This window comes from Hipposideros armiger, unplaced genomic scaffold (genome assembly GCF_001890085.2).
Source record: "Hipposideros armiger isolate ML-2016 unplaced genomic scaffold, ASM189008v1 scaffold_90, whole genome shotgun sequence".
NCBI lineage: Eukaryota > Metazoa > Chordata > Mammalia > Chiroptera > Hipposideridae > Hipposideros > Hipposideros armiger.
In genome coordinates this window covers 335,473-350,893 of record NW_017731440.1, presented here as the reverse complement: position 1 = coordinate 350,893, position 15,421 = coordinate 335,473, and the positions used below count along the sequence as shown (strand labels likewise).

At 37.7% G+C, this 15,421-nt stretch overlaps 1 protein-coding gene and 1 pseudogene across 1 annotated transcript; both read right to left on the bottom strand.

Annotated features, from left to right (window-relative positions):
* Nucleotides 1–1,107: 1,107 nt before the first annotated feature.
* Nucleotides 1,108–15,094, bottom strand: TRAPPC6B (trafficking protein particle complex subunit 6B). The gene is made up of 7 exons (XM_019644683.1): nt 15,002–15,094; nt 11,774–12,239; nt 6,559–6,626; nt 5,708–5,825; nt 4,613–4,696; nt 2,481–2,574; nt 1,108–1,812 (listed from the first exon to the last, which is right to left on the bottom strand). Exons 2-7 carry the CDS (start codon nt 11,852–11,854, stop codon nt 1,781–1,783), a joined length of 477 nt encoding a protein of 158 aa, XP_019500228.1. The 5' UTR covers nt 11,855–12,239; nt 15,002–15,094; the 3' UTR covers nt 1,108–1,780.
* LOC109383882 (40S ribosomal protein S3 pseudogene) lies at nt 14,433–15,380 on the bottom strand (annotated as a pseudogene).
* Between the last annotated feature and the right edge of the window lie 41 nt (nt 15,381–15,421).

Sequence of the window (15,421 nt, the reverse complement as noted above, 5' to 3'; positions counted from 1 at the left end):
TTACTTCTTTTGGTCAGGATTATACAGTTACTAACTTGTGACAGTACTTTTATTAAAAATGTATTCATTTCCATTAATTTTTTAAAATAAGATTATTTCATCTGTGTCTCTTAGAATAAACCAAGTAGAAGCTGAATTATATTAAAATTGATTCAGATTATTAGTTCTACCACTTGGGGTCAAAGAGAAAAATGTTCTAGAAATTATAGAAAGGTCAATTTGACCTGTGTCCATACCACAATTATATTTTGCTGCACATGTTACCAAGTCCCAACAAACTTTTAAAAATAAAGTTTCCCAAATTGCTCTAGAATGTTGATTTCAGCTGTGTTGCTTGAAGAATGCTACTGTGATAAAATACTAAGTTAAATAAAATTGTTTTATTTTTTCAGAATGTGCAGCATGCCATTAATATACATTAAAAGTCTATAAAAGAGGATGGATTTCCAAAATGTATTTGATCATAGTTCTCATTTTTCAAAGAACATTTTGAAAACTTGTAGGTTCTTACTTTCTTTCTTAACTATTACCCCCAAATTTGTGCTGATCCCAATTTATGCAGTCAGATGCCTGAGTTTAACTCCTATCCTGTAGCTATATTTTGGTGGGACTGACTGGGAAAGAATTCACCAGGTAATCCTGGCTATAGGATTCTGCTTTCCCTTGGTCACTACATGTCAATTTTGCTATGACTGAATATCTGTGTTCCCCTCGAAATGTATATGTTCAAATCTTAACCCCCAAGGTGATAATAATTATCACAGGAAGTGATTATTATGCCATGAGGGCAAAGCCCTCTTGAGTGGGATTAGTGCTCTAATAAAAAAGTTCCCAGAGAGTTGGCCAATCCCCTTAACACCAAGTGAGGTTACAGTTAAAAGACATCCCTCTGGGTACTAGGAAGCATACCTTCACCAGATACTGAATCAACTCTATTCTAGAGTAGGGAAAAGTAAATAAGGGAATAAAGATACAGAAGTTAGAAACTTCACTGGCATCTCCACACACGGAGAAAAGTTGCGAGTGCAACAGGAGTTAAGCATAAAACTTCCTTCCTAAAATATCTAATATTCTTTGGCCCTGGAGTCACTGAATTCACATTTAAACTAATCTATATTTTACTTTTATTACATTAATGGGAGCTCTCAAAGACTGAATTCTATTAAAGTGAAATTAAGTTTTTTTTTTAGCAATTTAGGCAGTCAGATATGACATCTCACACACACACACACACACACACACACACACAATGTATATAATGAAATCCTTACATAGGCATAAAAATTCTTAATAGAGATAACTTATAAGCAATAAAATAAAAATTAAGTCTAACTTAGTATGCTGTTTGCTTTTTTTAATAACAAACAAATTCACATAATCAAAATTTGTTCATTGTTACACAAATGATTCTGATTGGTGCATACTTTTCCTTACGCTAATTTATCAAACCCTGAGTTTTGCTTCTCCATCTGTGGTTAAATACCCATCGCTCTAAGCAAATAAAAATGTTTAAAATAAGGGTCCTACATCGTGGTGTTCATTTAACATCAGGTTTTTTCCATTCTGAATAGTTTCAGTAAAGTGTATGTTCTGGTAGAATGTCTCTATCTGCTTTAACTTGATCTGTGTTCAATTGATAAAATACTACCTTATTCCTGGTTAAGTGCAAATAGCTTATATCAACACAAATGTCCAACAATGTAATCATTGCTACATGAAGTACTTTATACATGAATAATTTAACTCTTTACACTGTTGAAGCTTTGCATTTCAGTATGTTCTATAGCTTCTGTATCATCACCTGAAACTTACCTAAAAAAAGAAAAAGAAAAATCATTTTGATTTTAGATACAAGGAAAACAATCTTAAACATCAGTTTTCTGCTCTATTTAGGATGTGGTTTCAAACCAAGAAACTTGCTATGTCAAACAACTTTTCATAATGTTCAACAAAGTCAATTCCATTTTTAGGAGATGATTATCTGATTCGTGAATAGGTGCCTCTGTTTCTCTTTGTTGTTCCTACCTTTGGGTATTTCACTGCTAATTATTGTGAATAGAAAGGAAATACAGTGAAGCTCAAGTCAATTTTATTCTTGGTTGCTAGCTCTGGTGAAAAGATGTTTCTGAAGGAATTTAGTAATAAAAGACCAGTTGGCTTTATCTAGCTTTATATATTTTAGAAAACTTTAAAAAATATTTTTCAATGCTATAGGGAAATTTGCTATCTTAAAATAGTAGAGAAAATTTTCCTTTAAATGTTTATTATCCCTTGTCTTATAAATTTGGATTTCTTTAGCACATTTTCTTAAATCATTGTCATTATGAATTAAAAAATCACTGAATATGAATATAAGTATGCTACATATTACTACACTGTTAAAATTCATCAAAGTAAAATGAAATGGATTTAGCATTTTAAATTTCCCCAAAAAATACCAGACCTGAAAAATAATCACTAAAAATGTGAATTCAACTTACAGGCAGGCATTGAAGACACTTCAGCTGTTACAATACTTTTTATCCCCAAGTTTGATAAGCCACCTCTGATTAAGCCACATGTAAATGCTAAATACTAAAAGGAACAGAAAAATGTAAAAAATATTTAAGATTTACTAAGATAGTAAAGTTATGGACAAATATAACATTTAGTTAAGCCTTACTATTATTAACTTACTGCTGTTTAAAGAAAGGATTGTGGAAGAACTTTTCAAATTACTGAAAATTCTGATTGTTAGATTTCCCAGCTCCCTGGAAACTAAAACACGGACACATGACTCTGCCAACTGTGTGTTCCAGTCCAGGACTCCGAATCTAGAGTGACAAAACCAAGCTGGAAACAGGTTAGAATTCATTTAGAGGCAGCAAAGGTGGCTTGTGTCTAACATCAGTGCTGCCTGAAGAATTCTAACCAGACCCTCCCTGTGGAGTGTTGGGCTTTTTCTCGCTGGTCTAACCTCCCAGGATTCTTGCCTGTTTTCTGAGCCTTCCCACTGATTCCGTAAACTATATTCCGTTAAATCAGAGTTGATTTCTGCTTTCTACAACCAAGAATCTTGATTTGTTCAAGACTTACAGCCCGCCACAACAAAAAATTATTCAGTTCAAAATATCAATAGTGCCGACACTGAGAGAAACCCTTTCATAGGAAAGGAAAAGGGACTGAGCTACAGCAGAGAAAGCCAGGTCAAGAATGGGAACTAAAAAAACAATAATCCAAGGAATTTTTGATTCTCTACATTTTTTGTATTGTATGATATTCAACAATACTACGTATCTATGAATAATACAGAATATTCTAAATTTTTAACTAATATACATAAATGGGTACTGATAAGCAATTAGATCTGGAGTCGAAATTCTGAGCTGGAAGAGACCTTAGAGATTGTTTATAATATAGGGAATATTATAACCAGTTTTATTAATGGAGAAACTAAGGTACAGAGGGGTTAGGCAACTTACCCAATGTAATAAACCTGTTAAGTTGTGGAGCTTAGCTTAAACCTATATTGAGGGCAGGCCTAGTGGCGCGCTGGTTAAGAGCTGACTTGGGACACCAGAGGGCCCCGGTTCGGATCCCACATATGAGGGCCAGTGACATTTTCCTCCACAGCTAAGATGCTGAACAACAGCTCGACCTGGAGCTGGGCTGCCGTGAGTCGCCGGCGACAGCATAGGCTGCAGCCCCTGCTGCATTGGGTTGCCATGGGCTACTGTGTGTAGCCAGCAGCCAGCGTAGGTGGCCATCCAGAAGCCGGCGACTGATCTGCCTCGCCTGGGAAGAGCGCAATGAGTGCCAACTTGGGCCAGTGAAGCAACGTCCTCCACAACTAGACTGAAGAACAAAAGGACAGCAACTTGTCTGTTCCCCTTTCCCCAATTCCCCAACGCTGTTCCCATCCCCCAATTCCCCAATAAAAATATTTAAAAAAAACCAAAAAACCCTAGATTGAGTTGGTCCCAAGTCCATGTTCTTTCCACGATACCTACACTGTCTTTGTGTTAGGTAATTTAGGTATGGACATATTTTTACGGATAAATAGCAACTTCTGCCCCAGATATTTTAATCACTTCAAAGGAATCCTTACATTAAAACTTGTCATCTTTCTTTAGTACATCTGTCTACTTAATTGATTCCTACATGAGATTGAAAAACAAAAACTACACAAAACCCAGAAATACAGGTATACTTAACACAAAACATGTATTCTTAGAAACAAATATTAACTATGTTTAAAACAATTTTTTTAATCTACTAAAGGAGATGGTAAATATAAACTCTGAGGTCAATGATTTTGAACAGGCAATACGAATTTTATAAGCTTGAGTATGTTTTCTGACATACGCTATATTCAAAAATCTACCATTAATCTATATTTCATTGTCATTTAGTGTTTCTTTAATTGGTCATCACAAGCCTATTTAGCTACAGTTTAATGGTATTTTAATATGATGAACATCTGTCTCCTCTTTCATAGAAAAGTGTTTAAACAAAAAAGAACAACTGTAAAACCTATTTGATATTCAAAATTCTGTTGTGACTGGCACTGTACTTTTCCCTATGGTTCTACTCTTCATAATAAAAAACCTCAATCTTCTATTCCATTAAATACCTTAGATGCATGTTCTAAATACTGTTTTCCTGCAGACATCTGAGTAAGCAAACGAAATTTGTTGTCTTGAAGTACATAGATGCCCTGTTCCAAAAATAGATAAAAAAACCAAAGTCAATGTAGTAGTCTGCAATCTTTAAAAATTTTCTCTTCAAAACAATTTAAGAGTTTTTAAGTTATTAAAACTCCTTTCCATTGGTCAAATTTTCTTTAAATGAAGAAGTTTTGCAATGTTCAAGCTGATCAACTATTCAACAATTTATAACACTAATATTTATTGAATGCTTTTAGATACTGAAGATACAAAGATGCCTAAGACATAGTCCCTATCCTTACCTCACAGTCTAGGGCAAAGGAATCAGAAATACTTGCCCAGGTGAAATTAGCAGTTATATATTATTATCATATATCTCTATATCATATCTAGAAAGCCAATAATCAGAGTCATGTCTTCCTGTTAGCATTTCAAGTACTTCCAAAGTAAGGCTGCTATTGTTACATGAAAAAATGAATTTAATGGGTAGCTACTAGATACATTCTTTTCATTTTTTTATACTTAATCAAAAGGCCAAATCCACTCTAAATATTTCCTTCAGTTTTATAGAATAAATCTATTTAAATGTATAATTTTCCATGCAATCTATTCATTTCTATATTAATATTTTAATAATAGAAAATATGACAGCAACAAAACAATGCAAGAGTTATTTAAGAGTTAAATATGCTGTATAAAATAGACTTCAGTAATTACTCTAAAGACCTAAATGTGATATATCTGTGGTTCTGCATATTATCACCACTAAGGAATAATAACCAAGGAACCAAATCCTAAAACCTTTATCAGTCTAACATTTGCTATTTTTTAAAACTTATTAAATTAGAGGAAAGAAACAGCTATCATTACTAATTGTCCCTTTGTCTTTATTCACTATATCCTATTAGAGAAATAAAGTAATGACTTACTAATAACATGTAAGAGAAACATTCCAAAGTTGACTAGAAAGTATTTTAAGTTTTAAATAAGTAAATCACTAAACTAGTACATTTATATTAAGTTAAAGGACTTAAAAAATAGGCCTTAATTTTTCTAAATACCTGATGATTTGTCCTTAGATTGTCGATTTGTTTCTTGAACACTGTAGTCCAGAAATCTTTACAAATGAACTTCATGATATCTAACTCGTCCTTGAACCTTGCAGTATCTTTTGTAAACCTAAAAAAATCAACTAGAAGTAATACAGTATTTTTCCTCCAAAGCAAGTATGAGGGGCAAATTATTAACTAATTTCCAAATGCCAGAACAGCACTGAATATTGACAGTCTTAAAGTGATCAGCATCAAGCAAAGTAGAGCCTACCTCAATAGATTCACATTCTGTTATACAATTATGGGACTAAATTTAGTCTAACAGTAAGCTGCAATTTTAGGTACAATTTATTCTAGCACATCAAAAAACAAACAAAAAAAAACTAAAGGATGATCATGTTATTGTTATATAAGTCATAAAGTTCAAATATTCAGATAGTGAAAAAAAATACTAAATAGAATTGTTCTATAAATTGGAAGATTATTGCATGCATAAACATAGACTCTAAGTCATTTCCATTCCTATGCATTTAAACAAAATTACATTTAGGTTAAAGTATCTATGGACCTTAAGTAGGAAATGCAATAAGATTTTAGATAGTTGTTTCAGTATACCAGTTTTCAGGAAGCAAAAGCCTAAAACATATAAAATATTTTTTTCTGTGAATATTAAAACATAAAAGTTGAATAACTGAATTAAAATAATATCAAACCTAAAAAGAAATTAAAATCCGAATTAAACAGAATAAAATTTGGGAATTAAAATTACTGAAGTAACACAAGTTTTATGCAATCTTTTGAAATGATCATCTTTGTTCATAACCTACCTGGAAGAAAATTTTCAAATCCATACTGCTCACCTTTCTATCAGTCCTTGTCCCACTCGAAACCCCATGTTTTCCAGCTTAGTAATACAGCGTCCATTTTCCTGTTTTAAAAAATAGTAGCATTGAATACTTTTAGAATGCCAGAATGTTGGTATTCAAAATTATTTTTAAATGTTGGATAAAAATATTAATGTAAATATTCATACTTTTTTCACTGAAACATTGTAAGAAACAGTGAATTATATAAGTCATACTTGCGTTTTCTTAGTACTGATCATTTTCATAAGGCAATACAATAAATAGGGAATTGTTGCTTACTACTTTTAGGAAACGCCAGTCTCTTCCTAATTACTCTCTACCCACTTTTTTTTACATGTTCAACGATTCCACTTCTCTCCTCAGTTATAAAACTTGGTATCACCTTTGACTTTTTTCTGTCAGTCATTCCCTTTGTGCTGTCACTAAGTTCTATTGTTCCTTGCTTCAAGCCGTCTCTTAGAGTCATCCAAGGCTTTCTAGTTCTCAGTGTGTCTAAGCTGATGACCCCACCATCATATGCTGGGAATCATGCCATTGCTTTGCTCTTCCTTTGAAAATTTCATCCAGTCTTAAGGCTTTAAATACCACCCCTATGCTGAAGACTCCCCAAATCCTCTGGATGGCCTACGAAGTCCTATACAATCTAGACCCGTTCCTCGTGAACCTCACCCTGCTGCTCTTCTTCACTGACTCTGCTCCAGCTGCACTAGTCTCCTTGCTGTCCTTAAACAGGCCAGACATGCTCTTATCTTGGGGCTCTTGCACAGGCAGCTCTTCCTCCAGATATTCACAAGACCAACTCCCTCACTTTAAGTCTTCGCTCACATGTCACCATCTCAAATGAGACCCATTTTAACCATCGTCTCTAAAATTGCAGTATCATTCCCCTTCAGCAACTCTATCCTAGTGATTTTCAAAATGGGTCCCAAGACCAGCAACATTGGCATCACATAGGAACCTGGAAAAATGGTGATTTCTGTAAGTCCACCCTCAATTTACTGAATCAGAAATTGTGGGTGTAGGATCAGTAATCTGTGTTTTAAGAAGACCCCTAAAAGTGATTCTGATGCCCTTCCCACTTCCCTGCTTAAGTTGTCTCCAAAGAACTTCTTTCACCATTTAACGTACTACCCATTTTACTAATTTTATACTGCTATGTCCCTCCATCCCCCACCCGCTGCTAGCATACAGCTCCAAGAGGCAGGGGTTTTTATATATTCTGAAGCCTGTTTGTCTCCTACTAAGAAGTACACCATCGGCCTCATTATTTGCTGACCTTTCTTCTAAGGAACCATGTACTCCACTTATGGGGCAGACTTTATTGGACACAGCCATGTTGCTAGAGGTCCCACAGTCCCCTCATATTCAAAATGACATTCATCATCGTAATGTCCTCAGCCTGCTCTACCACCAGAATTCCCTAACTTCATTAATGGCACCACCATCCACCTAGTTATTCCAAGCAGAAAACTCATTTTCTTCACCTCTTTGTTCCGAAGCTCTCCACGCACTGCAGTCCAGTCCTGTGGAGCCTACCTATCGCCTACATGCTTTCCAAAGTATTATACATCTCTCTCTGCTCTTACTGCTTAAGTTAGCCTTACCATTTCTCTCCTGGTTTTCAGTCAGAGCCTTCCAACTGATCTTGTCTCAAGTGTTTTCTTCCCTTGACTTGTTATCTGTATTTCTGGTATAGACTTTCTAAAAATCAAATCATGTTATTTCTCTGCTGGACCTTCCAGCACTCCCTCCCCTTTCTTCAAAATAAAGTCCAAACTCATCAGCATGGTATTATGTGCCTTTCCTTAAATGATACATAGCTAGTTAACCAGATTCTCTAACAGCCACATACAAACGCCCTTCCTTCTACCACGCTGAAACTGCTGCAGCACCTCGAGTGCCATGCTTTCTTCTGCCTGCATGCCTTTGCACGTGCTGTCCCCTAAACTGCATATCCTTTCAAAGCAGCTCTAGTATCACATCCTCCCAGAAACCTTTCCTGGTGCTCCTTTGGGCCCTGTGCCATCATTAACACTCTGCACATACATCTGTTATTGTACATATCACTATCCTTGATTTTTCCGTTACTCTCCACACTCATTCCCAAACATGATCAGGTGGCATGAGTACCTGTAAGTCATGATGTTCTTTGTAGAACAATCTGCTCTTTGTAGAATCACCCAGGAACATATTAGCAGGAAATGTGCTTAAATATTGCAGACATTCTCAAATCCTAACTAAAATCACATGAGCTTTTGAATTAATCCCTGGTAAATATACCTTCTGATGTTACTACTTATTCATTCACTTTGGCATCTGTGAGTGCTCACTAGAAGGTATCAATTTTTAAGAAAAATTAAACTCGAAAATATATTATCCATTAACTTTTCTAAAAAAAAAAATCTATTCTCTATAAATTGGCAAATACTCAGTTGTTCAGTTTTTATTCCTCTTTAAGCATAGTTTGAAAATCATTTATTTGGAGGGTAAGAACACTGGTTCTTTATTTCATTTCAAAACTTATGACTTTATGTCAAAAATATATATAAAAACCATTTCTGGATGACAGGATTATGTGTCTTTCATGTTTTTTATTATGAAAAATTTGAAATACACTCAAAGTAGAGACACTAACACAATGAACCCTCTGGATTCTAATCAAGATTGCCACATAACTTTTTAAAAATCACTTTTGTTTATATGCACTTTATATTTTTTCCCCACAATAAACAAACTGCAATAGAAAAGAAAGTTATTTTTAAATTATTCAAAACTTATGGATTTTCTTTCTCTAGCACACCTGTTAAAATTTCAGTCATGATTACAACAGCTCTTTTAATTTCGGGTTAATCCATTGGGATAAAAGAGGGATTTTCTTAAAAAAGATAATTTTCCTGGGCAAAGGTTGGAAAAGGGAAAGAAAGTAGAGAAAATGAAGAGAGCTGATTGTACTCATTGGGGGTTGGGGCAGCAGGGATTTTATGATAAAGAGTAAAAGGGGTGTGTTGCTAATTATTCTTTGGGGAAAAAGAAGGCTAGCTTTGCACAAACAGCAAACGCCTGCTACTCCGCACTTAGCACAGATGCTAAACATTAATAAGTATTGGTTGTTGATCATGATAAAGTCGAAATCTTGTAACTTGAAAACAAAATCTTGATTACAGATGTGTTTCAAGAATAGAATTTGCTTCATTTCCAATACTCTTCCTGATGTCTGCCTAATGATAGCTCCAAATGCATCACATCTGCATGCCATAGACTGAATGGTTGTGTTCCCCCAAAATTCATACATTGAAATCCTAATCCCCAATGTGATGATATTAGGAGGTGGGGCCCTTGGGAGGTGATTTTGTCATGAGGGATGGAGCCCTCGAGAATGAGATTAGTACCCTTAAAAAAGAGACCCCAGAGTGCTAGCTAGCCCCCTTCTGTCATGGGAGGACACAGCCGAAAGACATCCATCTATGAACCAGGAGCAAGCCTTCACCAGACACTTTCATCATGGACTTCCCAGCCTTCAGAACTGTGAGAAATAAATATCTTGTTTATACGCCACTCGGTCTATGGTATTTTGTTATAGCAGCCAGAACCTATTAAGAGACTACCTTTCTTGGGCCGGCTGAGTGGCTCAGTTGGTTAAGAGCTCACTCAAGAGTTTGAGCTCTGAGTAACAGCGGTTCGATTCCCAGCCCAAGCTGAGCAGCCGCTGAGCTGCCAAAAGGTGGCAGGATGGCTCAGCTTAAAAAAAAAAAAAAAGAGACTATCCTTCTTGTAGTTTACAAACTGGCAGAACCTCTTCCTGGATGTCCTACAGGTATCTCAAAATTTCAGACTGTCCAAAAATAATCCATTAGCCTCATCTCTTTCTTCTCCTTTATTCCTTCCACCCAACCCAGCTGCTCAAGCTAAAAACCTGGAGATAATTCTCAACTCTCACTTCTATCCCTAACCAAGTCCTAGAGATTCTATCTCCTATCTCTCAAACCTGTTCCCTCCTCTTCTTCTCTATCCCTGCTTAATTCAGATCTTCATCACCTTCTGTCTGGACTTCTACAATAACAGATCTTCTAACTGCAAGAATCTTCCCTCTCCAACCCAGCCTCTCTTTCTAAAATGCAAATGGGCCATGCCATTCCCCTTCTTAAAAATCCTTAAAATCCTCCACTGAGAAGGTCCAAATCATAAAAGGCTCATTCTGGCTTTAGCTCTCTATACTTCTCACTGTCCACCCACTGCATCTAGTTACAGTGAAGTGCTTAAGCATATTTAAGTACATCGCACTTTTTCATACCTGTCCTTTATCTTTGCCTAGGATGCTTTTCCTACCCCCATGTTTCACCTCTCTTTACCAACAGCATTATAGAAAGGGTTTCTGACTTGAACATGACTTTAGAATATCTGATTTATAAAATTTGTTACAACTCCATGATTCTATACCTAATTACCACCTCATACCTTACTTATTCATTGAACCCCTACTATCCAAGGAATGTGAGGCAGGGGTTTTACTTTATTCACCTAGCACAGTGTCAGGCCCACAATACACGCTAAATAATGAGTGAATGAAGACTCCCACATATCAGAAGTAACCTCCGAGAGGATTGGGTCATTGTTTCCTTCATTATTATATACTATATCCCGGGCATCTAGAGCTAGCTCTGACATATAATGGGCATTAAATTAAAATTTTTTAATTAATTTGTTTCCTAAGTATAGTAATACCTGCAACTTTCCTTTGCTTTGACCTCAAATGTCATTAGGCTTCTGTCTTCAAGTTTTGTGGTGTGGTACTGAGGGTTAGGGATAAGGAGGGAGGGTGAGGATTCTCAGGCTGGACGGGTCTGTGTAGGGGGCAAGCTCAGAAGTGCCGGAAGTGGCAGAACTAAGTAGGGGTGCCCAAATCAGCTGTGCAGTTAACCCTGCCTTTAATCATGGTAGAGACAACACTAAAAGTAAGAAAACCTGCGGCCTGCAGGACCCAAGTATGGGAGTGGCCAAAAAAGTACCAAATAGTAGAAGATGCGAGAGAGAAGAGGATACAAAACCGAGGACAGCTGACAGGTTCGAGGGCTTAGGGTACCTGCAGGTAGGACAGCTTCTCTACACCACGGGAGGAGTGGGGTGGCGACGGGACAGGGGTTGAAGAAAAGAACTGAGGGGAAACAGTGTCACCGCAAAAGGACTTCAAGGACGTGTTGGCAGCACTCACCACCTCCCCCTGCTCCGCCGACTTGTACACTCCAGACACCATCTCGTTATGGAGAAGCAAAAACAACGCCTCGTCCGCCATTTCCTGCTTATTCTTCCAAGCTCTGGTTTGGGCCGGGCTCGGGGGTTCCGGCTAGCGCCTGGGCGATTCGGACTGCACAGCCGCTCCCTCAGTCTGCAGCCCCGTCCTTCGTTGCTAGGAGACCGTGGAAGTCACTCCGCTTCCGGAAGGCTGGTACTGGAGTGAGCCCGGTACCAGGGCAAGTCCACCCCAGGGCCACCAAGCCCTCGGGCCGAACGAGAAAGTCTGACAGCTGCGGGAACCAAACCGAACCCACGGAGACTCGATCTGTCCTCTGGGCTGGGGGCGAAAACAACAACTTCCGGTTCCCTCTACCCCGGCATTCCGCCAGCTCTATGATCCCAGAGTTCCTCCCCGCGGGGAACGGCTTGGCGCCTTTGTGATACTGGGGTAGGAGAAAAAGGCTGTTAAAATAAGACAAAAGAAGCTCCTGCTGCCATCTCTGAGTTAATTACTTATAAGTTAATTAAACTTTAAAGAATGTCTATTCACTTCATCAAAAGCTTCCACTTCCTGCCATATGTTCCTCAATATGAAAAACTGTACAGAGAATAAATTTTAAAATCTTAAGGTTATAAATTTTAAATATATATGAGAAGTTATCCTGGATTCAGCCTAGGTATGCCGAAAGATTTAAAGCTATTTTGGCCACCAAGAAGTTTACTGGGAGTGGGGTGTAAGGGACAAGGGAGATGGAGTAAGCAAAGAACAGGATACTCTTGAACCAGAAAATGCAAATTAATCAAAGGATTAGGTGAATGAAAAAAGTGCTATAAACTTCAGAAAAGTTATGTCATTTTGGGATGGAGTTCATATGAATCTATGACACATGGGAACTTTAACTCCTACAGAGGTGCAAATACATATCTTAGATCATATGCACCTCTTAAATTTGGCAAATTTGGCTTAAACCTGTTGTTTAGCATGTGATTAGTGCTTAGTAATTCACAAAGCCGATTTTTTTCCCCAACTAACTCATTGCTTCCCCAAAATTAACATATTGAGTTTTCTCAAATTGTTAACCTCTCCTTTATATCCTTTCACAGGAATTTATGATCATGTTTCACAATTGGAATTATGGTAGCTTTTTTTGTTTTGTTTGAATCAGTCTATTTGATTATCATTATAAATCAAGCATAAAACTTCCACCTAAGCCTTTGAAAACACTAGTGTAATTTTGTAACCATAATCTTAATTTTTCCAGCACTAAAATTTCCCATACATGAAGTCAGAGAATGCAACATGTCCCAGTTGCATTCTCCATTCACCACCATCAAGGAACAGGAGTCCAAGTTCACCATTGATGTCAAGAAGTAGCTGAACAACTTAGTAAGATTGATTTCTCAAACTACAATAATGGGTTTCATGGAATATTCTGGAGAATAGTGGGGAAACTAATACTTATTGAGCACCAACTAAATGTTGAACACAGCATCCCACTGATTCTCCCTCATAAAGCAGACTATGTTAAATTGCCCAGGATCCTAGTATTGAATCCTATGGAAGCCTGCTTTTGGTTAGATCCTGTTTGTGATTAACTCTAAAAGCATTCTGTTATGGAAACACTGTTATACTTTGGTGGTTCATACACTGCCTATGACACAGGATTGTAATACGGATAGAGATTACGTATGCTCACAAATCAGGATGAAATAATTATCAGTGCTCATCCCTTTGACCTAGCTTTACTTTTTCTGTTTTCAATAGCACTTCTGTTCCTAATGTTGGAGTGGAAAAGTTTTCCTTCTACCCTTCTAGGTTTTTGGCTGGTCTAACAATTGACATAAATTAAATTAACAAAATTTAATTTAATTTTATGCATATGGGCACCCCATGAAAATATGAGATCTCAAAGGTAGTCAGGCCACTAAGGCTTATTTGCCATTCTGAGCTAAAGAATGAGATAGGGACCTGGGGCTACAAAGGGAAGTAGGACAATTCACAAGAAGAGCAGATGTTTGCCCTGCCATGCAGGTCGTTCAGATAAAAAGTTATCTCTGGTAATATCTTTCTGGACCAGGCCCCCTAACTAAATTATTTTAGGCAGTTAAAGGGAAACTAAAGTTTTTGTCGAGTCTTCTGGGTCTTGATTGCCTTCAGCTCAAAATAATACACATGCCAAAGTGGCAGTTTGGGGTGGCATATTCTGTTCTTTTACTAACATGCTGCATAACATAGTAATGTTTGTCTGTCTCCACATTCTCTGCCCCAAGCTCCTTGAAGGCAGAGATCTTTATTGTACACTGACATATCCAAGTGCTTGAAATAGTGCCTGACACATACGAGTAATAGGGACTCAACAAATATTTGTTGAATGAATGAGTACATGAGTGATCTTTGCTCCCTGAAGAGCTTATAAACTCCAGGAAAACTGGAACCACAGCTATCTTCTTCTAGGCTTTATGCTCAGAGCCTAGGTTACCGCTCATACACAGGAGGAGCTTTTAAAAATGGCTGGGTGAATTAAAATGGTAGCTTGAGTTAAATACAATTGGCCTGCTAATGCTTGGTGCAAGGATGCCTGGCAGACAGATGAAAAATAAGAATCCAAAGGTTATTCACAACATTGTTTCTGTGAAAAATGCTTTCTGAGCTATAATTTGCAAATATATTTCTGGAATAAAACTGGTTCCCATGTTGGCAGTTCAGGTAGAGCAGAACCAGAAGTTGGATAATACTCTTTCTCACACACACAACCAACAATAGCACTGACCCCCTAACCTGATTTTAAACTAACCAGCTCTAGGCCAGGTGTAGAGGCTAATGCCTGCTTGTCGGTCTCGTCGTTGCTTTTTTTCTAGTACAGCCTTGCACAGGGTCTGATCCGACGGTGATTCTAGGCTGGCAAGACCCAAGGGCGGTCGCTGTATCCCCAGACTCAATTTCCTTATCAGTAAAAGCTGGAATTTTATTTAAGCGTTTAAGAGGCATAAGGCATGAAAAGCGTTTCACACAATGTTGTGGGGTTTTTTTTAAATCTTTTAAAAAGATTTTATTAAAGGTCTTTAGAGCATCTTCCAGACTCCAGATCCAGCTGCCAAGGAGACCGTTATGCTGTGGCATGGCAGGGGGCTCTGAATTGCCACCTTTCTGTTCCAAGATGGGGGTGGTGGGCAATATCTCATTTTGGGGTTCCACAATACTCACACGGTCAGGCAGGGGCTTCTTAGGGCCACTTTTGGCGCTTGGGTCCCAAGGAAACATGATCTGCACTTTAATGCCAAGCACACCCTGTCTGAGCAGCACATGGTGCACGGCACTGTCAACATATAGTTAACAGGGTCTCATCAACAATCTTCACGGAGTTTCCCAGACGCCACGACCTCGCAGTCTTTGGCCCTGATGAACCGCGCGGGACACCATGGCAGGCCTTCCGCACAGCAAGGTCTCCTCGGAGTTTGCAACGCGGAGACTCTGCCTGGGCAATGGCACAGACCACACTGTTATTTTCACATAGAAAATAACTGTTAGCTATAACGATTAATAACTGTTCCTGTTTCTTCATTCCTTACTTCCCTCTGTTCATTTCGGTTTAATCTCATCAACGGAAGCCCGCACCTCCACACA

Bases quoted from the DNA above. Each gene is read 5' to 3' on its own strand.
- TRAPPC6B (XM_019644683.1), bottom strand. From the start codon at position 11,854: ATGGCGGACGAGGCGTTGTTTTTGCTTCTCCATAACGAGATGGTGTCT. The intron at 6,627-11,773 runs GTGAGTGCTGCC...TTTTTAAAACAG, and splicing joins CGGCGGAGCAGGGGGAGGTG to GAAAATGGACGCTGTATTAC. The intron at 2,575-4,612 runs GTATTTAATGGA...TGTTCCTTTTAG, and splicing joins ATTTAGAACATGCATCTAAG to TATTTAGCATTTACATGTGG.